The sequence below is a fragment of the Bufo gargarizans genome, chromosome 5 (assembly GCF_014858855.1).
Source record: "Bufo gargarizans isolate SCDJY-AF-19 chromosome 5, ASM1485885v1, whole genome shotgun sequence".
NCBI classification, from domain to species: domain Eukaryota; kingdom Metazoa; phylum Chordata; class Amphibia; order Anura; family Bufonidae; genus Bufo; species Bufo gargarizans.
The window spans coordinates 12917594-12945565 of record NC_058084.1 but is presented as its reverse complement, the minus strand read 5'-3'; the positions used below and the strand labels follow the sequence as shown (position 1 = coordinate 12945565).

General features: G+C 44.5%; 1 protein-coding gene across 1 annotated transcript in view; it reads left to right on the top strand.

Moving 5' to 3' along the window:
* COL22A1 (collagen type XXII alpha 1 chain) overlaps window positions 1-27972 on the top strand; it is a 305779-nt gene that overhangs the window by 121643 nt on the left and 156164 nt on the right. Inside the window, exons 14-16 of the mRNA XM_044294919.1 lie at window positions 788-841; window positions 9808-9861; window positions 9997-10041. Of these exons, the coding sequence (XP_044150854.1) occupies window positions 788-841; window positions 9808-9861; window positions 9997-10041 (153 nt within the window). The remainder of the gene's footprint in view (window positions 1-787; window positions 842-9807; window positions 9862-9996; window positions 10042-27972) is intronic.

The following is a 27972-nucleotide window of genomic DNA, read 5'->3' as shown; positions in this document are numbered from 1 at the left end:
AATGAAGACCTACTGTATAGTCTAAATCAGTGATGGCTAACCTCCGGTACTCCAGCTGTGGTGAAACTACGACTCCCAGCATGCTCTATTAATTTCTATGGAGTTCTGAGAACGGCCAAGCAAGTTTGCATTTTGGGAGTTATAGTTTTACCACAGCTGGAGTGCGTGAGCTTTGCCATCACAGGCCTAAATGATCAAATCAATGTTCCTGAACTAACTCATCCCTTTATGACTATTGTATGCTGAATATCTCATGGATGAAAACACAAGGGTGATGGTCCATTTCACAATTCTGTCAGGTAATGGTTCCAAGCATAGGAATATTTTCTTCATGAGCCTGCCTTACTCCCAAATCTCCATCTCACTAATGGAAAGTGTGGGTTGTGTACTGTACAGTTGTACCTCCAATACCATTTACTTCAGTTACTCTCTATCCTTGCTGCTTATTTTCCGACATATTGTTGAAGCCATGCTAGGATGCCTTTGGTTGAAATGAGTTTCCATCCACTATTAGTTAGGTGTATCTAATAAGGTGTAATTAAACCAATATAACCATTTACTCCAGAAAGCTTCACATAGGATATGATCACCATTTAGTGGTTTCAACTTTTTACTAAAAGTTGCACCAGTCCACCATATGTTGAATTTTATGTTGAGCACTTCTTCTAATGTAACTCTTGTACAAACTCATTTGGCTTTCACAATCATACATGGATTACTACATGGTCAGAGCGCAGAAATGATGTTTACAATGACTATTCCAACTTCTTCAAATTTCATTTTTCAGGGTAGCAAAGGAGAGCGGGGAGAAAATGGTGTTGCTGGCCCTCCGGGACCACAGGTAAGAGTTTGGTTTCCCTAGAACACTTGGTGGGAATATTTTAGATTATGGCACTGATCGTAAAGGAATATTATAAGTAGAGAACTTTCTTACACGACCACAGTCTTCATTTGGTTCCAAAAATACTGGTTTCGGTAACATATATATAAAAAAAACCTTTGCCAACATTTCTTAAATTTGTCATAAAGTACAAACCGGATTCCAAAAAAGTTGGGACACTATACAAATCGTGAATAAATACTGAATGCAATGATGTGGAGGTGCCAACTTCTAATATTTTATTCAGAATAGAACATAAATCACGGAACTAAAGTTTAAACTGAGAAAATGTACCATTTTAAGGGAAAAATATGTTGAATCAGAATTTCATGGTGTCAACAAATCCCCAAAAAGTTGGGACAAGGCCATTTTCACCACTGTGTGGCATCTTCCCTCCTTCTTACAACACTCAACAGACGTCTGGGGACCGAGGAGACCAGTTTCTTAAGTTAAGAAATAGGAATGCTCTCCCATTCTTGTCTAATACAGGCCTCTAACTGTTCAATCGTCTTGGGCCTTCTTTGTTGCACCTTCCTCTTTATGATGCGTCAAATGTTCTCTATAGGTGAAAGATCTGGACTGCAGACCGGCCATTTCAGTACCCGGATCCTTCTCCTACGCAGCCATGATGTTGTGATTGATGCAGAATGTGGTCTGGCATTATCTTGTTTACAAATGCAGGGTCTTCCCTGAAAGAGATGACGTCTGGATGGGAGCAGATGTTGTTCTAGAACCTGAATATATTTTTCTGCATTGATGGTGCCTTTCCAGACATGCAAGCTGCCCATGCCACACGCACTCATGCAACCCCATACCATCAGAGATGCAGGCTTCTGAACTGAGCGTTAAAAACAACTTGGGTTGTCCTTGTCCTCTTTGATCCGGATGACATGGCGTCCCAGATTTCCTAAAAGAACTTCGAATCGTGACTCGTCTGACCACAGAACAGTCTTCCATTTTGCCACACTCCATTTTAAATGATCCCTGGCCCAGTGAAAACGCCTGAGCTTGTGGATCTTGCTTAGAAATGGCTTCTTCTTTGCACTGTAGAGTTTCATCTGGCAACGGCGGATGGCGCGGTGGATTGTGTTCACTGACAATGGTTTCTGGAAGTATTCCTGAGCCCGTTCTGTGATTTCCTTTACAGTAGCATTCCTGTTTGTGGTGCAGTGTCGTTTAAGGGCCCGGAGATCACGGGCATCCAGTATGGTTTTACGGCCTTGACCCTTACGCACAGAGATTGTTTCAGATTCTCTGAATCTTCGGATGATGTTATGCACAGTTGATGATGATAGATGCAAAGTCTTTGCAATTTTTCGCTGGGTAACACCTTTCTGATATTGCTCCACTATCTTTCTGCGCAACATTGTGGGAATTGGTGATCCTCTACCCATCTTGGCTTCTGAGAGACACTGCCACTCTGAGAAGCTCTTTTTATACCCAATCATGTTGCCAATTGACCTAATTAGTGTTAATTGGTCTTCCAGCTCTTCGTTATGCTCAAATTTACTTTTTCCAGCCTCTTATTGCTACTTGTCCCAACTTTTTGGGGATTTGTTGACACTGTGAAAATTTGAATCAACGTATTTTTCCTTTAAAATGATACATTTACTCGGATTAAACGTTTGATCTGTCATCTACGTTCTATTACAAATAAAATATTGACATTTGCCATCTCCACATCATTGCATTCAGTTTTTATTCACAATTTGTTTAGTGTCCCAACTTTTTGGGAATCCGGTTTGTAAACTGATAGGGAGTCCAAACTTTAGGTCCTTTATGTTGTACATTTTTGTACTAAACAACTGATGTTCTTAGTTTATGTACATGTTGGGTACAGAGGTAACACCCAGGGCTTGGTGCCTGAAGGGGCCAAAAGTCCCTCTGCCGTATAAGAAGCCTCCCATATTTTAAATGGCACCTGCCTGGTGGGAGCCATGTTACAGATTTTGCACTTGGGCCCAGGAGTTTTAACTAATGCCTCAGACTATGTCCAGTATTTTTTTTGTCAATGTATCTCCTTCATTACTTGATTTTTAACTCTGAAGTTGCATGATTTTTTGGTAAACTCTTTTTTGCTTCTGTCTTCTGACTATTTCGATACCTCGAGCCACCTGTACTCAAATAGAGAGCAGTTGGACAGACAGTCAGGCAAGAGCAAATGAACATGAACGAAAGCAGTCTGCAAACTACGAAGGCTGGGTTTCCAATTAGTGACTGTGGGGCAGTAGTAAGACAGTGGGACTCGTGGCATGCAGCTCGTAGTGTCCCACAAGTGGAAATCCTCTGTGATAAATGCAGTTATTGATGGAAATGCTGAGAGATGGACCCTAACTGATCTAATATTGATGATCTAACCTAATGCAAGGCCAGACATCCCAAAGAACACCATTAAAGGGCAGAGGTGTAGCTACGCTTTCCGGCACCTGGAGAAAGGATTCACCCACTGCGCGCTGAAAACAGCGGTGCGCTGCGACAAATAGTTTTAATGCTAACCCATGCCTTTAACTCCGCCCAGTGCAAAACTGTACATAACCAATCCCACCCAGTCCCCATAGGATTATGGGTAATTAGCTTAAAATGTAACTCTTAAAAAAATCCTTACAAATATTTTTGCGCCTGTTTTAGGAGTAAAAATCTTTGCAAGACCCCTTTTGCAACTATTTAGGAGCGGAAAGGGTGTGACGGGGACCTGAATTCTGTCCCCGACACATTTATTATCTTTTAGACTGTAAAAGAGGAGTAAAACATACTGGAGGGGCCTGAGTAGTTTTTACTCCAGGCGTGCACCTAATTCATAAGTTAGGCCAATTCTCTGGTAGTGCGGAGGGGGACCAAAGATCGGCGCAAAATGATCCCAAGTATGTTACCTGGAAAAAAAACAGGGTACACAGCGGTACCAACACACCTCGCGATAAATGAAAGAACCATACAGTGGCGTAACTAGAGTTCTATGGGCCCCAGGGCAAACTTTGAATCCGGAACCCGCCCTTCCCATAATATGCTTTGTATTACGCTGCCGCTAATCACTACACAAATCGTCAGTGCTTACACCAGGTGTGGACTCCCCAACCCCTACAAATTAAATTATGCCCCCAATTTATAAAATATAAATGACCTGTTTTAATGACCCTTACTCTAATGGAACCCATGTGGTGAAATTGATTGCATTATAATGAATTACCTGCTGGCTGTGCTTCTGACTGTGCTGATGAAGCAAGCATGGCACAATAATGGCGGATCTCCTCCCTCACCACAGTGCTCCTCCCCTGCCGTTCCAAAGCCCCAACAGCCATTGGCTTCTTAAGTCAGTTGGTAGCCTATGCAGGATGGTAAATTAAAGGGCCCACCCTGGACTTACCATATAACTCACTCCCAAATCGTCCATCACATCACCCTCTGTGTCCAGAACTATCCGTACCCCCCCCCAGCACGTACACCAGCAATCCATCAGCAACCCCCCAGCATGTACACAGCTATCAAAGCCCCCCCAGCAACATTACCATTGATAACAGAACTAAGTAACATCAAGTTCAAACTTAACTCAAACTAACTCTCTCACAAATCCCAGAGTGCCCTTATTAGTAATAGTGCCCCCTACAATGCGCCCAATAATGATACTGCTCCCCAAGATTGCCCCTGTTAGTGATAGTGCCCTTTATATTGTGCCGAATAATAATGTCTACCATAGTGCACCCAACACTAATGAGGCTCTCTATAGTATTAATGAGCCCCCTCTGTAGTGCCTCCAGTAGTATTTATCCACCTTTATAGTGTCCCCAGTAGTTATAGTGTCCCCTATAAGACCACCATTGGTTACTGTCTAATGCCCCCCTATAGTGCCCCTATAGCTATAAGGCCCCTGTAATGCCTCCTACAGTTAAAATGTTCCCAGCAATAATAATTCCCTGGTTATGCTACCAGTATTAATTAATGCCCCTGACAGTGCCTTCAGTAATATTAATGCCCCCCCATCATTCCCCTAGTAAAAGGGCCCTTATAGTGCCTTCTATAGTCCCCAATAATAATAATGACCCCATAGTGACTCAGTATTAAAAATGCACCCTTAGTGACCCCGGTAATAAAAATACCCCATGGGGTGCCCCAGTAATAATAATGATCCCACAGTGCACCCAGTCATCATATCTCCTAATGTGCCTCCAGTAATATTAATGCCTCCTATTGTGTCTCTGGTAATAATAATGTCCCCCCACTACCCCCAGTAATGTCCATATACTGCCCCCAGTAATGTCCTTCCACTGCCCCCCTGTAATGTCACTATAGTGCCCCCAGTTATGTTCTTCCTGCACTGCGCCCAGTAATCTCCATATAGTGACCACAGTAATTTTCCCCCAGTCTTCACTCAGTGACAATGCCAGGTCCCCGTCAGAGCACTCATCACAGCAGCGTTCAATCAACTCGGTCCAGCATCTATCAGGCCCTAGCACTGCCCTACTAGTAGTATTCATGTATAAAGCTGGTGGGTGGAGCCTGGCCGTTGTTAGTCAGGCCCCGCCCCCACCCGCTTAGTTTGTGAGTACTACAAATAGAGCAGCACTGGGGCCTGATAGATAGATGCCGGGCCGAGTGGATGGAACGCTGCTGTGATGAGCGCTCTGGCAGGTGCCCAGCATGAAGTACAGTGCCGGGCCCCGTTACATGTGAGTGCAGCGCGATCGTTACACCCCTGGTCCTACGCATACAGGGTTTCACTGGCATGTCTGTGTGATATCCGCTGGATCTGGAACAAGGTCCATGAGGTGGTGGAGCAAAATCTATAGCAGGGGGCGCTAGTGCTGGTCTTGTAAGACCAAGCCATCACAATGTATAACAGGGTAATCTAGGGCATTTCCCCTTAGTGCTACCACACAGTACTTATGCCCACCTTGTGCCCCTCACAGTAGTTATATCAGTTATATCCACCTTGTGCCCCTCACAGTAGTTATAACAACCTTGTGCCCCTCACAGTAGTTATATCAGTTATATCCACCTTGTGCCCCTCACAGTAATTATACCCACCTTGTGCCCCTCACAGTAGTTATACCCACCTTGTGCTCTTCACAGTAGTTATTTCAGTTATATCCACCTTGTGCCCCTCACAGTAATTATAACCACCTTGTGCCCCTCACAGTAGTTATACCCACCTTGTGCCCCTCACAGTAGTTATACCCACCTTGTGCCCCTCACAGTAGTTATAACCACCCTGTGCCCTCACAGTAGTTATACCCACATTATGCCCCTTACAGTAGTTTTACCCACCTTGTGCCCCTCACAGTAGTTATACCCACATTATGCCCCTCACAGTAATTTTACCCAAAGTGTGCCCCATCACAGTAGTTATACCCACCTTGTGCCCCTCACAGTAGTTATACCCACCTTGTGCCCCTCACAGTAGTTATACCCACCTTGTGCCCCTCACAGTAGTTATACCCACCTTGTGCCCCTCACAGTAGTTATACCCACCTTGTGCCCCTCACAGTTATTATACCCACCTTGTGCCCCTCACAGTAATAATGCCCACATGATGCATCCTGTTCCATCAGCCATACCTACTGATAGTAGCTGTAACAGTTGCAGGGAGAGAGCTGTAGCAGAAAGGAAACACCCCTCAAGAAAGGACATGCCCCTTGAACTGTGATAGGGAGAGGGCTTCAGCAGAAAGGGCACTCTCCCTGAGCTTTGATGGGGAGATAACTGATGCAGAAAGGACACAGCCCCTATGCTGTATGCAGGATGAAATACACTTTATCTTAGCTGTGATAGGGAGAGAGCTGCAGGATAAAGTATAAAGCCCCCCCCCCCCCCCCCCCCTGAGCATTTTGATAGTGATAGGGAGAGAACAGCAGTAGAAAGGACACCTCCTGAGCTGACAGAGTAATTGAGGCAGTGAATGTGGAGATCTATGGATCCATGTGAGGTACAGGGCTGGTTCTAGCTTTCTAGAGATTGTCATGTCCTATATGATGTCTGATGGTCATTTTTTACATTAATAATGGGATAAAACCTTTAAATTCAACACATTACGGCTCTTGTGCTGATATTGGGCCAATCTATACCCTGAGATTCTGATTCTGTATCTTCTAATGCCTACCCTATTACATAGATATCCTTCAGTAGTGTCCTCACCGCACCTCATGGGGGCGCCGTACAGCAGAATACATAACGCCTCGGTGCCGCTGTACAGGGACTGCGTGCGCACGCCTTTCACATCCGTGTATGACACTATGCCGCCCCCTTTATTGCTAAACCTTTGATAAAATATTCTCCTTCTACTTCCCGGCAGTTTTAATAATTAAAGTGATTGTATTCTACAAATAAAGTGCAAGATGAAGACGGAACCCGCGGGACTTTACACCAAAAGGAACCCTGCTGCTTTATGTCTGTTCCCTTTTTTCTGGTATAGAGCCGCTAATGAATGTGGCATTGATTTAGACAATGGGGGCAGGAGAGATGGGTTTAGCTCTTGTGAATTGTCCGTATTCCTGCTTTAATTAGACCGAAGATTTGATGTCACCTTTATCCGAGTCCGATCAATAACTAAAACAGAATCTGATTGACCAAACACTAGGCGCAAAATTGAGTTTATTCATTATTAAACAGAGCGGTGGAGAAGTCGCGGTGTCTTTTAGAAGAAAAAAAAAAAAGTTATTCATTGAATGTGTGTATTGGGGACAAGATAATAAACGGGGTTTGATGGATATTGGACACAGAGGGACATTTATCTATGAGACAGAATGAGTGTCCGGGGTGTCGGACATCAGCTTGGGCCCATAAACTTCCATACTACTCAAAAGGTGGATAAACAACCATAACTAATGGACAATGTGCAAACCACAGAAAGAAAAATATCATAGGATGAATGCACAAGACTTCCAGTACACGCAGTCATCAAATATGTCCATACAGTGCTCAAAAACTACAGCCGTACAGTGCTACAATAATACTGCCACAGAGTGATTAAATACTATTGCCATAAAGTGTCCAAAATAATCTAAGACCCCTTTCACACGGGCGAGATTTCCGCGCGGGTGCAATGCGTGAGGTGAACGCATTGCACCCGCACTGAATCCGGACCCGTTCATTTCTATGGGGCTGTGCACATGAGCGGTGATTTTCACGCATCACTTGTGCGTTGCGTGGAAATCGCTGCATGTTCTATATTGTGCGTTTTTCACGCAACGCAGGCCCCATAGAAGTGAATGGGGCTGCATGAAAATCGCAAGCATCCGCAAGCAAGCGCGGATGTGGTGCGATTTTCACGCGCGGTTGCTAGGGGATGATCGGGATGGGGACCCGATCATTATTATTTTCCCTTATAACATGGTTATAAGGGAAAATAATAGCATTCTGAATACAGAATGCATAGTACAATAGCGCTGGAGGGGTTAAAAATAAATAAAACATTTAACTCACCTTAATCCACTTGATCGCGCAGCCGGCATCTCTTCTGTCTTCATCTTTGCTGTGCACAGGAAAAGGACCTGTGCTGTGCACATCACATGGTCCGTCACATGATCCATCACCATGGTAAAAGATCATGTGATGGACCATGTGATTAGCACAGTGACGTCATCAAAGGTCCTATTCCTCAAAGAAGAAGACAGAAGAGATGCCGGCTGCGCGAACAAGTGGATTAAGGTGAGTTAAATTATTATTATTTTTTTAACCCCTCCAGCGCTATTGTACTATGCATTCTGTATTCAGAATGCTATTATTTTCCCTTATAACCATGTTATAAGGGGAAATAATACAATCTACACAACCTTGGACCCAAACCTGAACTTCTGTGAAGAAGTTCGGCTCTGGGTACCACATTCAGTATTTTATCATGCGCGTGCAAAACACATTGCACCCGCGCGATAAAAACTGAACAACGGAACGCAATCGCAGTCAAAACAGACTGCAATTGGGCACCTACTCGCGCGGGTTTGCCGCAACGCACCCACAACGCATCCGGACCTTATCCGGACACGCTCGTCTGCAAGGGGCCTAATGGTGATCCAAAAATATAAAGTTATACAGTGCCAAAAATATTACCACATATGGTCTGGGGTGCACCACCAATGAGGCCAGGTGAGGCGAATGCCTCAGGCAGCACCAGGTAGGGGCAAGAGGGGGGCCATGGGCAATGAGCGCTTTCATTGTGGCAAAGGAGTTAGGTTAAGAAATTGGTTTTGGGGGGGGGGCGTCTCAGTTTTCGCCTCAAGCAGGAGAAATGCTAGGTGCACCCCTGCATATGGCTTAATACCATCATACAGGGCATTGTATCATACATCATACAGTATTTAAAGGGTTATTATTCCTAAAAAAAATTGGCAAATTTATAAGAAATGCCACGAATCTCCGATAGGTGCGGGTCCCACCTTCTGGGACCAATTCCTATCTCAAAAACGAGGCCCCATCATGAATGGAGAGCAAATTGCCCATGAATGGCCACTAGTGTTGAGCGAATCGAATGCCACAAAGTGGAATGTACACTGTACACTGCCAAAACAACACCACTATGCAGTGCTCAAATAATGTCACCATAATAATGCTATCATACTGTGCTCAATTAGTATTATTTCAGCACTGGATAATGTGGCATGCAATACTAAAATAATGTTGCCATACAGTCCCCAATAATACCAATATGCAGTGCTCAAATAATAGCACCATACTGTACCCTGACAAAATAATACCGTTCTCAATTACTATTATTTGAGTACTCGAGTAGTGAAAACAGAGTCAATGAGTGTCCGAATAATACACTCATAGAGATTACTCAAAAAATATTGCCACACAGCGCTGAAATAATGCCATCACACAGTGCTCAATTACTGGTATTTGAGCACTGTATAACAATATATCATACAGCACTCAAATATTTCAATACAGTGCCGATATAATGCCAGCATACAGTACTTATGTTTATTTTTTATCTATAGGGGCCAGAAGGACCCAGAGGACAACCTGGAGCCCTTGGACCAGTGGGTTCCCCAGTAAGTGACAAGCCATAGTGACCCGATACCATGGACACTGCTTTAATTTTTTTCATGTCTAGACCTTCTGGTATGTCCTTTTGGGATTTTACTTTATTTATTTTTCAGTTTTTTTTTATTTTCATTTTATTTTAGGGATTACAAGGAGAACGAGGTGAAAAGGGAAGCCGTGGAGAAAAGGTAATCATAGGCTCAAAATGTCTTCTAATTCCATAATTCACTTTCAAATCACTGAAATATTTTTGGTTCAAAATTTTTTTCATTGTTCAAAAAAAAAAAAAAAAAAATTTTTTTTAAGGAAATTCAAAAAATTCCTGCAATTTCAATGAAAATGTTAGAGTTGTATGAAAGTATTGGACAGGCAGTAACTTGTATTGTAGACAGGACTACACACAATGAAGAGGGATCCTGCCAAATCATGTCCATGTCGCCACAGGCCAAACTGGGCACTTGTTCACCCCCTGCCCCATTAGGAGATTATTATAGTAGGCTGAGGCCACCACCCATAGTTGGTAAGACTGAACTACATTTGTTGATCGGAAGCCTAGGGCAATGTTCACCTGACAGATTGGAAAAATCCATTGGGCATTTGCCATAGAATTCATGACAGAAGTCCAAGGCTTACCCTTGGATCTCTGCTGCACTTTTGCTGTTTAACATGGCACATACTGTAGAGTAAGCCAGTTCAGACCTTGTGTGGCCACCCCATGGCTCTGATTCCCATCAATATCAATGAGAGGCAGAATACACATGGTTTTCCCATGGAAATCCACTTGAAAATTCTGTCTTGTGAACATAGACTTGTAGAGTCGTCCCGTACCCCTAAGGTACCCCTACTGACACCTTCCTCTCCACAGAATGTGGTTTGGAAACAATGGAGACCACAACTTCTCCTTGTCTGAACTATTTATCAGTTAAAGGGAATGTGTCATCAGAAAATGACCTGCTGTTTAAATCCCTTTTTTTTAACATATGTTTAACATATTTTTAAATCATTTTTGGTGGTTATTTTTAATTTTCCATGTTACTTTTTATATTTACACTAAAAAGAAAGTCCTGCAGTTTTTGCACTGGCCACTAAGCCTAATAATTGGCGCCATTGCTTGGTCTGTACAGATCACTTGTATGCAGTTATCTGCTTATCTGTCATTCTAATCCTGCCTGTAATGATATCACCTCTGTGTAAAGATAAGACAGGATCTGCCATTCACAATAGGTGATTGTCAGAGCTTATCTATTATTTCCTTGTACATGAGCATGACTAGAAAACGCTTCCAAAGAAGTCAATGATGTCCCCTCCTGCCCATTGTGTCTATGGCCCGTGGGGCTGCCGTAAAGCAATTTTTTTAGTGCTGTGTAAATGCTGTTAAGAACAGCTCAGGCAAGATGGCCACCCCCATAATTATGTTCAGAAACTAAAATAAAAAAAATCTACAATCAGAAAATATTTTTATTTTTTTTTAAAAAGGTCACTATCTGGTTTTAACTGGCTGATAACATTCTTAGTGACACATTTCCTTTAAATCCGCTTGGCTTTAAAATGGAATTTTTATTTATTAGTTTTTTCAGAAGTTTCCATTATGGCTCTTTTATCGATACACTCCCTGGCCCATATTTACGCTGCGCCAGAATTCTGATTTATAGGAGTTGTCCGGTTCAGGAGTCAACAACCCCAGTGGTCGGAAGTTGTGCCCCATAAAAAAATTTTAAAAAAAATCCCACTTACCTACAGTCCCACCTTTTTTCAGCGCCACTGGCCCATCCCTGGCTTCTTCTGGTCCACCAATCACTGTCCTCAGCAGTCACACGTGCTTGAACAGCGATTTACTGCTAGTGATATGCCGTTCAAGCACATGTGACTGCTGAGGCTACGTACCGGCCGCAGGGGTGACGGGACCCGTCCACTTCCGATCCAGCCTGGAAGTGTCCCGAAATGCAACAATGGTGCTTGGACTACAGACAGGTGGGTGTCTGTATTAATGGGACACACCTACCTGACACTGGAACTGGACAACCTCTTTTAGGCATAAATCAATTTGGTCAATTTGTCGAAGTCTAAAACGCGTCGGTTCCTGGTGAAAAATAATGGTTTAAAATAAGCCAACCATGAGTATCTCGCGTCTTGCAACGCTCACCGAGTCCGTCACACACCGTGTGACAGATGTGATGCATCCGCTGGAGGATGCCGGCCAATGTTTGGACTCTCATAAACGCGTTTCAGTTTCCCCTCGGCCCTTTTATAAAGCAGACGGATCACTTTGAATCAAGCGCGGCCACTTATCAGCCGCCATCCATATCCTCTGGCGTCGTTCTGAGACCCTCGTTTCCCCAGACCTAATTACACCCAGGCACAATCTTTACTCCCCGATAAATGATTATGGATCTGCAGGGAGACTATTACGGCCTGCTGAAATATGCTGCCGAGCAGTCAATTTGATTAGTCTTTAGATGCATTACAGCGCGGCTTCAGATTTTGCCGGAACATTTTCATTTCTCATTAAACAATACGAGCGGAAACGGCCTAAAGTACGTGAACACCTTCATCCATTATAATAGGACTAAGGATAGACCATTATCTTCAGGAGGAACATAACTGGAGAGAGCTGGAAGCGCAGGGCCCCCGCAGTGTCCTATACACCTGGGAAATAACGCTCTGCAAATAGAACTATCCGCCGCTGGTACATTAGTACAATTTAATACAGTTCCATTGTCTTATACGTATTCATTAGGGAGAGAGATGGATTGACGCAGGCGGAGGAACACTAACATGCTGGATGCAAATTCTTATGTAAACGATTTGTGATTTATAGACTTAATTTTATCCAATATCGTAAATTAGCCTGCGACCTTAGGTAGAAAGGTCTTAAAGGGTGAATTATCTGCACGGATAGATTGGTCTCAGTGGAAGCTATACACCGTACCACACATGTTACATTCATGAGTCATACAGTGGTAGCCGGTCTTAAACTACACTGCTGCTGATTAGAATCATTTATTTTTTATTTTTAAAAAAATTCAAAAATATAAAAAAGGGCCCGGTTTACCTATTGCTACCACTAGGTGTCTTTTTACAGTGTGGTACAAAATTTGCCCAGGTAACACTTCTTTGTTTCCAATGTTACTTATGGACATGTTTCCTTGTAAGGGCACACCAAGTGGTTAGGAGGGGTATTGCAAGAAAGATATATTAAAGTAATCTTCTGGTCCAAGAAATTGGACCACATTAAAAGGGTGGTGCAGCAATTTATACTGATGACCAGCGGGGATCTGACACCTGCCAATCAGCTGTTTGATGAGGAGGCGGTGCTCCATGCGAGCACTGCTTCCTGGTCTTTACACTATGTGTAGTCTCCTGTGAGCGGCGGTGTAGTGTAATTACGATGCACGGAGTACATGCTAATGAACAGGAAGCGGCGCTTGCATGGAGCTCCACCTCCTCTTCAGACAGCTGATTAGTGGAGGTCCAACCTCCACCCTTTAGATCAGGCATGGCCAACCTGCAGCTCTCCAGCTGTTGTAAAACTACAACTCCCACCATGCCCTGCTGTAGGATAATAGATGTAGGCAGTCTGGGCATGCTGGCAGTTGTAGTTTTGCAACAGCTGGAGAGCCTCAGGTTGGTCATCACTGCTTTAGATATTGATGACTATCCTGAGGATAGGTTATCAATATAAATCGCTGCAAAACCCCGTCAACTAGAGAACGGACAGAATACTTACCCGGTGACCTCCTTATCTGCCATTTCCCAGGCTCCTCTTCTGTCCTTCAAGATGGCCGCATCACTTCTAAGACCACATGGTGCACACAGTGCATCGTTAGTCCCCAGACTTTTCCTGCTTGTCAGGCCATGGTCTTGGACTGGCTATCACTGTTGATATGAGCAGTACTGGCCAATCAAAGGGAAGAAGGGCGTGTCTTGGACTACCAACGTGGATCAGGCAGTGTGAGAAGCGGTGCGGCCATTTTGGACGGCAGAAGAGAAGCCTGGGAATTGGCGGATCTGCAGATGAAAACATGTAAAGGTGGTCGCCAGGTAAGTATTTTGCTTATTCCCCAGTTAGTGTGAGCTTTTTCTCATGAACTGGAGGGTCGCTTTAAAAAACTGAAAATGGTTTTAAATTGGCGCCCTAATAATGTATGATCTTTGGGGGTCTAACCGATGGGTCGAAGGGGCCACTATAGTCTGCTGATCACGATCAGATCAGGGGTGAGGGGGGATGAACTTAGGTACTAAGCACACCCATACTCTGTACCTAGCAGCATCCAGTGCCATGGCTCCTCCAGTCTGTTGATCGGCGTGGATTTCAGGGCGGTAGGTCCTCATCATACATCGATGGTCCTGGAACAGCTCCTTACCGCTTTTAATGACAAAGGCTCACTGTCTGTACCATAATTAGAGATGAGCAAATTATTGAAAAATTAGATTCGGCTGGTTTGTAGAATTTTACAGAAAAATGACAAATGACTTCATCATGAAGCGCAGTTTTTTGTAAGTAGCGGGTTCAAAGACAGGGAGCGGCGATAGCCCCGCTGCCCGTAATTGTACCCCTCAGATGTCACGTTCATACAGGATCGCAGCATCTGACATTAATAATAGAGTGTGGAATGAAAAAAAATATATAAATTACCTCATCCATTTGCTGGCGACAGGTCGGCCACCATCAATTTGCTTGAAGATCTTACGCGAAATCTTGCGCGGCCGGCATGTTGGCGTCATATGTCACCGTGCACTGGATTTCGTGCGAGATCTTCAAGCAAGATGGTGGTGGTTGGCCCGTCGTGAGCAAATGGATGATGTACAGGAAGTATGATTTTTACACTAAAATCGATTCGATACCACAAAGCACGAGGAAAATCGTCTTCGCAAGGAATCAAATCTATCGTAAAATTCGGATCGAAGTCCACTTCGTAGACTTTGATTCGCTCAACACTAACCATAATATTCAAAAGCTTAAAGGAATTGGCTTAATGGCAGAATGGCCTAAAAAAACTCCAGTTCCATCACTTTCTGGGTGTTAGCAGCTCTTCACTTCCTGGTCCCTATCAACACAGGAAACGCGACCACTCAACCAATCAGTAGCCTCAGTGGTGACCCGCCTCAGCCAGTGATTGGCTGAGTGGTAACATTTCCTGTGTTGAGAGAGGCCATGGCGTCGAGACCGTCTTGAACCAAGAAGTTTTGTAAAGGAAGTGTCTGGCGATCGGTAAGTTGAGTGTTTTTTTAAAAACTTTTTTAAGCTTTTTTCTGCCTCTTTTTAAGTTTTTTTTCCTGGCCAGGCAGGTTTTGATTGCAAACTGGGCAATTACAATGTCTCTCTGTAGCACTATAGGACTTTTTTAGTAGTGCAGCCTCAGGCATCAGGCCTGCAAATCTCAGTAATCATATTTCAGCATAGAAGCGAGATATTAAAAAAGCGGTTTGAAGATTTTTAGTGTGGCTGATTTGAACTCTCCTATGGAGGGTTTCCTTGATGTCTACTTTGGCTTCACTATCAGGTATGCCGCTGTCTCGTCCACATTACTCCAATGATTTAGGGATGCAAATGAGCTCTTAGCAAGCTCGGCCTCAGATGCCACCAAATGTAAGGCAGCTATTCTGTCAGTCAATGTCCGATCCTTTAAACAGGCCTCGAGACATGACATGGACATTAAAAAAGCCAGCATCTCATCTGCAGACATCTGTTTCAGCTGATTGCCCCTCATCAATGCCCCTGTGAATTACTTTTGCATGACTTCAGGGGTTCAAAGGGTTAAAGTGGAAGAGCACAATGAGGGCACAAACATGATTGCTATTTCTTATTGAAGTTCGACAATTTGGTTGAATAACCTATTTCCAGTTTTATTACGTGCATCAGAAATGTTCGGGAGAATCTGTAGATGACTACTGCCCCCTGGTGGACACAGGGAGAATACTCACCATGATGCTATCACACACAAAAAGCTCTGTGAATTTGGAAGAGGTGCGTTGCGACAGCATTACTTTATTAGAAAGTCTCCACTCTGGCTAATAGAGGGGGGTCGCACGCGAACCTCTATTATGATGCCCACAGGCATATACTAAGGTGTCATCTTCAGGAGAAAATGTTTTTTTTAAGTGATATAAGCACTTCAATGCCAGGGAAGGGGTCCAACCTCTAGGAATACCACTAAGTGCCTGAACCAAACAGCAAAATCTGTTTCCCTGCCCAGTTATCACCTGTCTGGGAAGAAGCAACGTCTCGGGGTTGTCCAGGATTAGAAAAACAGGCCTTCTTTCTTTCAAAATTGTGCAGCACTATGAAGTGCCTTTTGCGCTGTGGCATTAGAAGAATTCTGATATCTCTGACTTTTAGTCTAACCAGACTGTCTATTACTCTGTAATTCCTCTATCGCCGTTCTATGGAAACAGTAGGTTTAAAGAGCACACCAAATGCTTCAAATAACTTCTTTATTAACTTCAACTTTTCTTCATATATAACACGGCCACCTCCGTAGCAGATAGTCTATGTAGAAAACACGTGTTGAAAAGGTATCACAAAATGGCGGTATGCATAAGATGGTGGTCTTGTCATTCAACATAAAATGGTGGATATATTTCTCTCTTCAGTATCTGTACTCTCACTTTAAGTTATTTAAGCACTTTATGATCTCTCTGAGAGGTATATCTGAGGTCTAACTAATAGTTCACTTGCTAAATTTGGTTGCAATTTGAAGTATGCAGTTAGCAGTAACTATTTGCAGATTGGTTGAGTATGATCTAGTATGGTTTTTTGCAATTTGGATTGCAATATGGAATTAGAATTTGGATTGTGAACTTTCTAGTTTGCAATTGGTGGAACTGTAAGTAAACACATATAACTGGTTCAGTATACAGTTCTAATCACTATATTAACAGTAGGAACATTATATAACTGTTTAAATACCTATTTTGGCCTCTCTGCTTCCAGAAAACACAGATCTTAGTGAAGTAAATGCTTGTTCAGCTTCTCTCCTCTGGTGTAATGATTCTAGCAGCTCCTGCTAGGGGATTTCCCACACAGGCAGTGTGTGAGGCTGGCTGTGATTGGTTAAAACTCTTGCTGTGTGTGAGGCTGGCTGTGATTGGTCAAGACTCCTGCCCAGCAACAACAGTTTAACTCTATGCTTTCTGTTGTTTCTGCTGTATTATTGAGCTTACCTTACATTATATAATGAATCTTAAAGGCATATTATCTTTTCTGCTTCTGTGAACACAAAATATAACAGTTTTATGACATCCAAACATGAAGTCACTGTAAATAACTCTACTTTTGTCTTTAACACACAAACATAGGAACTGTATTAAGGTTATTGGCAGATTTAGCTGTATAAACATATAAGCTATATTAGCAACCTACAAGTCTTAGCTGGCCAGCTACAGGGATGTCTTTAAGTGGGGCAGTGCTGGCCGGTGGCTCCCTCTGCCACCATTACTAGTCAGCAGAGCCTTTCCACCTCATCTTTGCATATGGGGGCAGGAAAAGGAAGGAACCAGAGGAGGCAGGACAGCGCATCAGAAGAATGCTGAGGTAGTTATGTGGTGCAGCAGGGGAGATATTTTGTGCTGCACTGTATTAGTTATTTGGTGCAGCAGGAGAGACATTTTGTGCTGCACGGCAATAATTACTTGGCACAGCTGGAGAGACATTTTGTGCTGCACTGCAATAATTATTTGGCACAGCTGGGGAGACATTTTGTGCTGCACAGTGATAATTATTTAGCGCAGCTGGGGTGACATTTTGTGCTTCACAGTGTTAATTATTTGGCGCAGCTGGGAAGACATGTTGTGCTGCACTGTGATAATTATTTGCCGCAGCTGGTGGGACGTTTTGTGCTGCACTGTGATAATTATTTGCCGTAGCTGAGGAGACATTTTGTGCTGCACTGTGATAATTATTTGCCGCAGCTGGGAAGACATTTTGTGCTTCACTGTGATAATTATTTGGCGCAGCTGGGGAGACGTTTTGTGCTTCACTGTGATAATTATTTGCCGCAGCTGGGAAGACATTTTGTGCTTCACTGTGATAATTAGTTGGCGCAGCTGGGAAGACATTTTGTGCTGCACTGTAATAATTATTTGGCGCAGCTGGGGAGATGTTTTGTGCTGCACTGTGATAATTATTTGGCGCAGCTGGGAAGACATTTTGTGCTGCACTGTGATAATTATTTGCCGCAGCTGGGGAGACGTTTTGTGCTTCACTGTGATAATTTTTTGGCGCAGCTGGGAAGACATGTTGTGCTGCACTGTGATAATTATTTGCCGCAGCTGGTGGGACGTTTTGTGCTGCACTGTGATAATTATTTGCCGTAGCTGAGGAGACGTTTTGTGCTGCACAGTGATAATTATTTGGCGCAGCTGGGGAGACGTTATGTGCTGCACTGTGATAATTATTTGGCGCAGCTGGGGAGACATTTTGTGCTTCACAGGGTTAATTATTTGGCGCAGCCGGGGAGACATGTTGTGCTGCACTGTGATAATTATTTGGCGCAGCTGGGGAGACATTTTGTGCTGCACTGTGATAATTATTTGGTGCAGCTGGGGAGATGTTATGTGCTGCACTGTGATGATTATTTGGTGCAGCTGGGGAGACGTTTTGTGCTGCACAGTGATAATTATTTGGCGCAGCCGGGGAGACATGTTGTGCTGCACAGTGATAATTATTTGGCGCAGCTATGGAGACATTTTGTGCTGCACTGTGATATTTGATGCTGTATTAATTGGTGCTGCTATTACTGTACATTCTTTGATACAAAGGTAATGTGGTCACCGCATAGTAATAGTTGGTCGCTGGTGAGCCTCCAGCATCACCATCAAATGGGCTGGCGGAGCCCAAGTAGATAAAGCTTGAGAAGCCTTGGTCTACAGATCATGTGAGCTATAGAATCCAGGCCCAATTCAATAGAACTGGACAGCAGTACAAGACACAACCTATGGCCAGATGTGGCGCTGTTTCTGGAAAAAAGCAGCCATGTTTTTCTAATCCTGGTCAATTTCTGCAAAAAGCACTTTGATCCTTCTTTCTAAGCATTTGTTAAAGCCTCCATTGGTATCCCAACATTAAATCATTACTTCTTATGGTAGGAAGAGACCCCTTTTAAATATGGCTTTGCAATCTTATTTTCTGAAAAAGCTGAGTGCCAACCGAAAAAACTGCAGCTACAGCTCCCAGCTGGTTGTCACCCAGCTTTTCTCGAATTCTGAATGATAAAACCTGCCTGGTCGCCACTTCCCAGAAGCAGATCGAGTGACACGGTTTTTACTATTCATGTCATAGTTCCAATTTACAATCCTCTATTGTCCAGCTGCTCTCAGGACTTTATCTACATGCCAGCCAGCCGTATCTTCACCCACACCCAGTGACCATAAATGGGACATCATCAATAGGTCTGGCCCCGCGGCTTCCGGCAGAGATAGGTTCTCTCTGCAGCGGCTGGCCTAAGTTTTCCCAGAGGAGGATGATTAATCCGCAGATGATGGGGAGAGTTGTAGTGGGTGGCAAAAATAAATCCATTCAACAAAACATCAAATGCAATTCGAGGGGGTCTGCTAATTGTTTCTGTGCGTAATATCATGGACTTCAAACAGAGGAAAAAATTGGATTTTCCTTAGAAGAAAGTGAATTGTATAGACATTACGCAGACCAGGGCCTCTTGTGAAAGGCAGTCACAGATGGGGGTGGGGGTCATCACCAGTGTCCTGTTACTGGGAAGTACTGAGAATTGAGAGCAGTGTAAGGCCGTTCATGAGAAAAAGCACATATATTTTAAACCTTATTGCTTAGATACCATGTAGGGTCATTTATAACGTACCAAATATCATGCTTCTATAATACAGGGTGGGCCATTTATATGGATACACCTTAATAAAATGGGAATGGTTGGTGATATTAACTTCCTGTTTGTGGCACGTTAGTATATGTGAGGGGGGAAACTTTTCAAGATGGGTGGTGACCATGGCGGCCATTTTGAATTCAGCCATTTTGAATCCAACTTTTGTTTTTTCAATAGGAAGAGGGTCATGTGACACATCAAACTTATTGGGAATTTCACAAGAAAAACAATGGTGTGCTTCGTTTTAACGTAACTTCATTCTTTCATGAGTTATTTACAAGTTTCTGACCACTTATAAAATGTGTTCAATGTGCTGCCCATTGTGTTGGATTGTCAATGCAACCCTCTTCTCCCATTCTTCACACACTGATAGCAACACCGCAGGAGAAATGCTAGCACAGGCTTCCAGTATCCGTAGTTTCAGGTGCTGCACCTGCATATACTGTGAAGATACGAGATGTGCAGCACCTGAAACTAGTGATACTGGAAGCCTGTGCTAGCATTTCTCCTGCGGTGTTGCTATCAGTGTGTGAAGAGTGGGAGAAGAGGGTTGCAATGACAATCCAACACAATGGGCAGCACATTGAACACATTTTATAAGTGGTCAGAAACTTGTAAATAACTCATGAAAGAATAAAGTTATGTTAAAACCAAGCACACCATTGTTTTTCTTGTGAAATTCCCAATAAGTTTGATGTGTCACATGACCCTCTTCCTATTGAAAAAACTAAAGTTGGATTCAAAATGGCTGAATTCAAAATGGCCGCCATGGTCACCACCCATCTTGAAAAGTTTCCCCCCTCACATATACTAATGTGCCACAAACAGGAAGTTAATATCACCAACCATTTCCATTTTATTAAGGTGTATCCATATAAATGGCCCACCCTGTACATTTCTATAGGGGGCAGTGCTTTGTTTTTCTAATACATACAAGTCCCCTAAATCATGCCATCCTGACTGCCTGCCGCTACCACTAGAGGGAGCTTACTGCATACAAATGAATACAGCAGAGATTGAAGTCTGTTGTCATGCTTCGGTGTGGGAGGAAAACACCACACCGAGCATAGGAGGGAACAGGGAATCAGGCCTGAGAACTAGGGAAGAAAGATGGACACTTCCTAGTAAAACCCTAACCAAAATCATGACTGACTACCAGTATGAACGGACCCCAGAGGTAGGTGAGTTCATATGCAGGAATACCTAGAGTCCTATCTAGCCCTATAGGACCCTGGTACTAATGGCAGGGACAAGACTACCTGTTCTTCCAAAAGGAAGGATGAACAGGAGTCTCCTTCAGGCCTAATACAAACAATAGGGAAATGCCACACACAGAACCCAAACAAAATACAAAAGGGAAAGAAAAGACTTAACTTCAAAGGGGCTATGAAAGCACCAGGAACTCAGCCAAGATCCAACCACCAGCAATCCACAGGTCCAACAGAAAATATAAACCGCACAACATGGCTGTGTGCAGGGAAGCAAGAGATTCAGAGCTCTGTATCAGACAGAAAAAGAGTCTATGTCTGATTTAGAAAAACTACTCTCAAATACCTTGGGCCATCCAGATGTCGAATTGTGAATTGAATTTCTTATTAAATGTATGTACATTTAAAATTCTGCAGTTTTCAATTTGAATACTAAGCCTCGCAATAGTTTGGCCCTTTCTGTTCTGTAGAGATCAATTCTCAGAAGTCATTATCATCACAGGCAGGATTACAATGACAGGCAACACCTTTGTATAGATGACACAGTCTCCTTTCTTCCTGCTCGCCGCAAGTGTGCATTGCGCATGCCTTTGCGATGGGCTGCCCCCCAGAGCAAGAATGGCAAGTGGTATGTTGTGGCCCTAATTGATTGTGTCACGCTGCTCCTACCTGGATGCTGTTGCTCCCCGGAGTTAGGCTCGGTAGAAACAAAGTAGTTGTAGTTGTTGGTGTAAGTAGAGTCCAGACTTTGTGACGTTTAATGGTTTTTACTTGAATAAACTTGCAATGAACTTGTGTCATCCAAACAATACTTGATCTTTCTCTTGGCTCCAGCAGGCTAAGGGTAAACTGGCAGGTGAACTTGAATACTTTGCTTTCCCTCTGTGCGGTGCTAATCTCTAGCTTCAGACTGTTTCCTATCAGCTTCGGTTACTGTTTCTTGAGTGAGGTATCTTGTGATCCGATTGGCTGAGTAGTGGTCTTGGCCTCCGTTTTGCCTCTCAGAGGTACCAAGTCCTTTTATATATCAGGAGTGTGCTGCTCTCTGAGCTACTTTCCCAAAGCTCCTACAGCAGTGAGGAGAACCGCTCCCTCACCACACCATGCTACTTCACTCTATTGCTCCAATTCTTAACTCCACTTCTCAACTTCTCCACTCTCAACCCAACTATAGCTTCATCCAACCCCTCCCTTGGTAGGAAACAGGACTAGCTCACTTCTGCCCAAAAGGGGCAGAATGGAATTTTAACTTCCATTCTATCTAAAGGTACTTTCTGCCAGATACACGTCCACCTGCTGGACAACCAGGCATGTTATATGTAATAACAGTTACATAAGAATATTATTAAAGGGAGTCTGTCATCAGCATTTCACGTTAGTAACCCTTCCCATAGCTTTCTAGCATGCTTACAGTTAATAAAAACGTTACTTTTAGCATCAATCCTGGACTTATAAAACCGTCAAAAAACATCTTTGTAACATATGCAAATGAGGGCTCGCAAGTGTCCAGGGGCGGCGTTACCCTCGTAGGTGCCCTGCTAGCTCAGCCTTTTCTTCGCTTCCCCCCGCCCCTTCCTACCCTCCGCCCGCACATCCTTTCCCTCTGACCGCCTATCTACTAACTTGTTGTTTCGCCGAGATCCCGCGCCTGCGCACTCAGTCCGTCGGCCGGTGCATGCGCACTGCGATGCCCGTTCCTTGTACGGCATCACAGTAATTAATGTGCATGCGCCCTAATGGTAATTAATGCGCATGCGCCGGCTTCGCGCCGTTAGGGCGCATGCACATTAATTACTGTGATGCCGTACAAGGAATGGGCATCGCAGTGCGCATGCACCGGCCGACGGACTGAGTGCGCAGGCGCGGGATCTCGGCGAAACAACAAGTTAGTAGATAGGCGGTCAGAGGGAAAGGATGGGCGGGCGGAGGGAAGAAAGGGGTGGGGGGAAGCGAAGAAAAGGCTGAGCAAGCAGGGCACCTACGAGGGTAACACTGCCCCTGGGCACTTGCAAGCCCTCATTTGCATATGTTACAAAGATGGTTTTTGACGGTTTTATAAGTCCAGGATTGATGCTAAAAGTAACGTTTTTATTAACGGTAAGCATGCTAGAAAGCTATGGGAAGGGTTACAAACGTGAAATGCTGATGACAGACTCCCTTTAAGGCACAGTATCAGAGGACCTGGAATTAAATACACAGATTAAATTCTTTGCTAGCCGTTAGAGACAATAGTTAGATGTAAGAATGGTAGTGCCCACTTCTCTTCATACAGTGGATCGGCAGGGGTGCTGGGTGTCGGACCCCCGCTGATATGATATTTATGACCTAACCTGACGACAGGTCATCAACATTAAAAGCCTGGAAAACCCCTGAAATGGCAGTAATAAAAAATAATTCATACTCACCTCATCCAATTGAGTGCGAAGAGGCCGTCATGGCCATCTTGATTGAAGATCCCTCGCAAACTCTTGTGTGTGTGATGATGTATGACGCCACTAGGCTGGCCAGCGTGATGTCATGGTGTAAATAGAAAATTTCTAAATTACTTCTTTTAAAAAATATACCTGCACCCACCTGAAAAAAAGCTGTAAAGTCATGTTATCAGGCAAGATCCGTCCCTGGTAACAGACACAGAAGACAGCTGAGATTAATTGGGGGCATGTCAGAGCTAGCTGAGTATCTGAGACTGATAAAACTTCTGCTTCTACACAACTTTAAATATTATTGGAGACTCCCAATGGGTCTGTAAGTGTGATTTATCTCTCCTTATCTGTTCTGTAAGCTCCAGAGCTGAAAACAGACATAGAGAGAAGTAAGGGAAAGGACGTCACAGCAGTAGAGTGCGGGCAGATTCCAAAGAAGGGATCTACCTCTTGATTCTGAGTGAAATGCATCTAGCTGTGCAGCTGAAATAATATGGCTTAAAAAGACTTTAGGGGAGCCCAAAAACACTTGTTTCTTCACAGTTATGATTGTACAAAGAAGCACGGCCATTGTACAAACTTTTTTGAAAACTCAGGTACGCTTTAATCTATTGAATAATTTATAGAGCAACTTGCCCAACATCAGTGCAACCATGTAACAACCCATATGACACGGTCAGCACATCCCTGGGCTCTGTGGGACTTTACAGTTGACGAAATTAGTTACTTTGTATCTTGTCCTCCATAAATGTAACGAGCGGCTGCACTGTAGACAATAATAGCTGCGGCTCTTAGGAAAAGTCGTAACTGTCGCTGCCTTCATTTTCCAGAGCTAAATATGGATGGACCTTCTGAGAATAGATAGTTCATGGAAAAGCCAGACTTATCTTGTCCGCCATGTGCCTCTCCTGGGTTGGTGTGAATACTTTTTCTGTCAGCATGTAGCCACATCCTGGTCATTTCCGATGCCTCCTCTCATGCAGAACCAGAGGAGAATGAGGAGAATCAGTGAGGGCCGAGTCACAGGCGGAAATCTCCTTTATCTGCTCTACTACTATAGAAATACAGGGACATATATGGTACCGTACTTAAAGATTTACCCAAGGGTTTTTGCCAAGTTTAAAAAAATTCTATTCAGTTCTATTTTATAGAATATTGTCACCAAATTTCAATACCATTATTCCCACTAAATGGTGTCTCACAGTGCCGAGACCAAGGAGAAGTGCACCCACCACCGTGTCTAGAGTTGATGAGACCTGTCACCCCTCTAAGACATTCCCACTATGAGGGCCTATAAGGCTTCCTTAGGCCCCATTCTCACAACTTTAAGGGCTCTGTGCACATATTGCAGACCGCAAATGGCAGTTCCGCAATATACGGGCAACAGCCATAATGCGGATGTCCACCCATTGACTTGAATGGGTCTGCGATCTGCAAGATACAGCCAAAAATAGGACATGTCTTATCTTTTGCGGAACGGAGGCATGGATCGGAAGCACTACAAAGTGCTTCTGTGGGCTTTCGGGTCCATGCCTTCACACCACAACAGATAAGACATGTCCTATCTTTTGCTGTATCTTGCGGATCGCAAACCCATTTAAGTCAGTGGGTCCGCACCGCACTACTGAGTGGCCCTGGTCCGTTGACCGTGCATTGCAGACCACTATTTGAGGTCCACAGCATGGGCTCGGAGCCCTTGTGTTCGACTGAAGAAGCCCTTAGAGTCCGCCGGGTGGTTCTGGTGGGGCAGGACCGTGGCTCAGTGGTTAGCACTTGTGCCTAGGTTTGAATCTGACCATGTACAACATCTGCATGGAGCTTGAATGTTCTCCCCCGTGTTTGTGTGGCTTTCCTCCAGGTACTTCAGTTTCCTCCCACACTCCAAAGACAGACTGATAGGGACCTTAGATTGTGAGCTCCACTGGTGACAGCGGGTGATGATAATGTCTGTAAAGCGCTGCAGAATATGTCAGCGCTATATAAGTGAGTATAATAAAAAATACCCTGAGGGGTAGGGATGAGCGAACTCGAACTGTATAGTTCGGGTTCGTACCGAATTTTGGGGTGTCCGTGACACGGACCCGAACCCGGACATTTTTGTAAAAGTCCGGGTTCGGGTTCGGTGTTCGTCGCTTTCTTGGCGCTTTTGTGACGCTTTCTTGGCGCTTTTTGAAAGGCTGCAAAGCAGCCAATCAACAGGCGTCATACTACTTGCCCCAAGAGGCCATCACAGCCATGCCTACTATTGGCATGGCTGTGATTGGCCAGAGCACCATGTGACCCAGCCTCTATTTAAGCTGGAGTCACATAGCGCCGCCCGTCACTCTGCTCTGATTAGCGTAGGGAGAGGTTGCGGCTGCGACAGTAGGGCGAGATTAGGCAGATTAACTCCTCCAAAGGACTTGATTATTGATCGATCTGCAGCTGTGGGTCATTGAGCTGCTGATACTCAATTGCTCACTGTTTTTAGGCTGCCCAGACCGTTTGTCAGTCACATTTTTCTGGGGTGATCGGCGGCCATTTTGTGTCTTTTGGTGCGCCAGCACAAGCTGCGACCAAGTGCATTTAACCCTCAATGGTGTGGTTGTTTTTTGGCTAAAGCCTACATCAGGGTGAAGCTGTCACACCAAGTGCATTTAACCAGCAATAGTCTGTTTATTTTTTGGCCATATACTACATCAGGGGCAAGCTGCGCCCGTCACCAAGTGCATTTAACCCTCAATGGTGTGGTTGTTTTTTGGCTAAAGCCTACATCAGGGTGAAGCTGTCACACCAAGTGCATTTAACCAGCAATAGTCTGTTTATTTTTTGGCCATATACTACATCAGGGGCAAGCTGCGCCTGTCACCAAGTGCATTTAACCCTCAGTAGTGTGGTTGGTCAAGCTGTCACACCAAGTGCATTTAACCAGCAATAGTCTGTTCATTTTTTGGCCATATACTAAATCAGGGGCAAGCTGCGCCCGTCACCAAGTGCATTTAACCAGCAATAGTGTGGTTATTTTTTGGCCATATCCCAGTCTAATTCTGTCACTAAATCCATACCGGTCACCCAGCGCCTAAATACTAGGCCTCAAATTTATTTCCCGCTAAATCTGTCGTTACTGCTGTACTGTTGTGGCTGGGAAAGTTATTTAGTGTCCGTCAAAGCACATTTTTTGTTCAGGGTTGAAATACAATTCCCAATTTAGCAATTTCATAATTTAGTGATTTCTGCTATATCAGAGCTATTTGAAATCTATCCCTAAAAGGGTACATAATATTCAAGGTGCACATAGGGTCATTCAGAATAACTTCACACACACCCGCTACTGTGCATTTCCAAGTCCAATTCTGTTAGTAAATCCATACCGGTCACCCAGCGCCTAAATACTAGGCCTCAAATTTATATCCCGCTGAATTTGAATACAATACATTGGGCCAAATAATATTTTTGTTGTTGTGGTGAACGATAACAATGAGGAAAACATCTAGTAAGGGACGCGGACATGGTCGTGGTGGTGTTAGTGGACCCTCTGGTGCTGGGAGAGGACGTGGCCGTTCTGCCACATCCACACGTCCTAGTGTACCAACTAGGCTGGTGGACACAGACAGCTTCAAACAGCTCATGTCGCTTGCTGTCCCACAGTATGTTGTTCCCAGCCGCCACTACTTCTCAAAGAGAGCCGTGCCTTCCCTGCACAACCAAGTATCCGATAAAATCAAGTGTGCACTGCGCAACGCCATCTGTAGCAAGGTCCACCTAACCACAGATACGTGGACCAGTAAGCACGGCCAGGGACGCTATATCTCCCTAACTGCACACTGGGTAAATGTAGTGGCAGCTGGGCCCCAGGTGGAGAGCTGTTTGGCGCACGTCCTTCCGCCGCCAAGGATCGCAGGGCAACATTCTTTGCCTCCTGTTGCCACCTCCTCCTTCTCGGCTTCCTCCTCCTCTTCTTCCACCTGCTCATCCAGTCAGCCACACACCTTCACCACCAACTTCAGCACAGCCCGGGGTAAACGTCAGCAGGCCATTCTGAAACTCATATGTTTGGGGGACAGGCCCCACACCGCACAGGAGTTGTGGCGGGGTATAGAACAACAGACCGACGAGTGGTTGCTGCCGGTGAGCCTCAAGCCCGGCCTGGTGGTGTGTGATAATGGGCGAAATCTCGTTGCAGCTCTTGGACTAGCCAATTTGACGCACATCCCTTGCTTGGCGCATGTGCTGAATTTGGTGGTGCAGAAGTTCATACACAACTACCCCGACATGTCAGAGCTGCTGCATAAAGTGCGGGCCGTCTGTTCCCGCTTCCGGCGTTCACATCCTGCTGCTGCTCGCCTGTCTGCGCTACAGCGTAACTTCGGCCTTCCTGCTCACCGCCTCATATGCGACGTGCCCACCAGGTGGAACTCCACCTTGCACATGCTGGACAGACTGTGCGAGCAGCAGCAGGCCATAGTGGAGTTTCAGCTGCAGCATGCACGGGTCAGTCGCACTGCGGAACAGCACCACTTCACCACCAATGACTGGGCCTCCATGCGAGACCTGTGTGCCCTGTTGCGCTGTTTCGAGTACTCCACCAACATGGCCAGTGGCGATGACGCCGTTATCAGCGTTACAATACCACTTCTATGTCTCCTTGAGAAAACACTTAGGGCGATGATGCA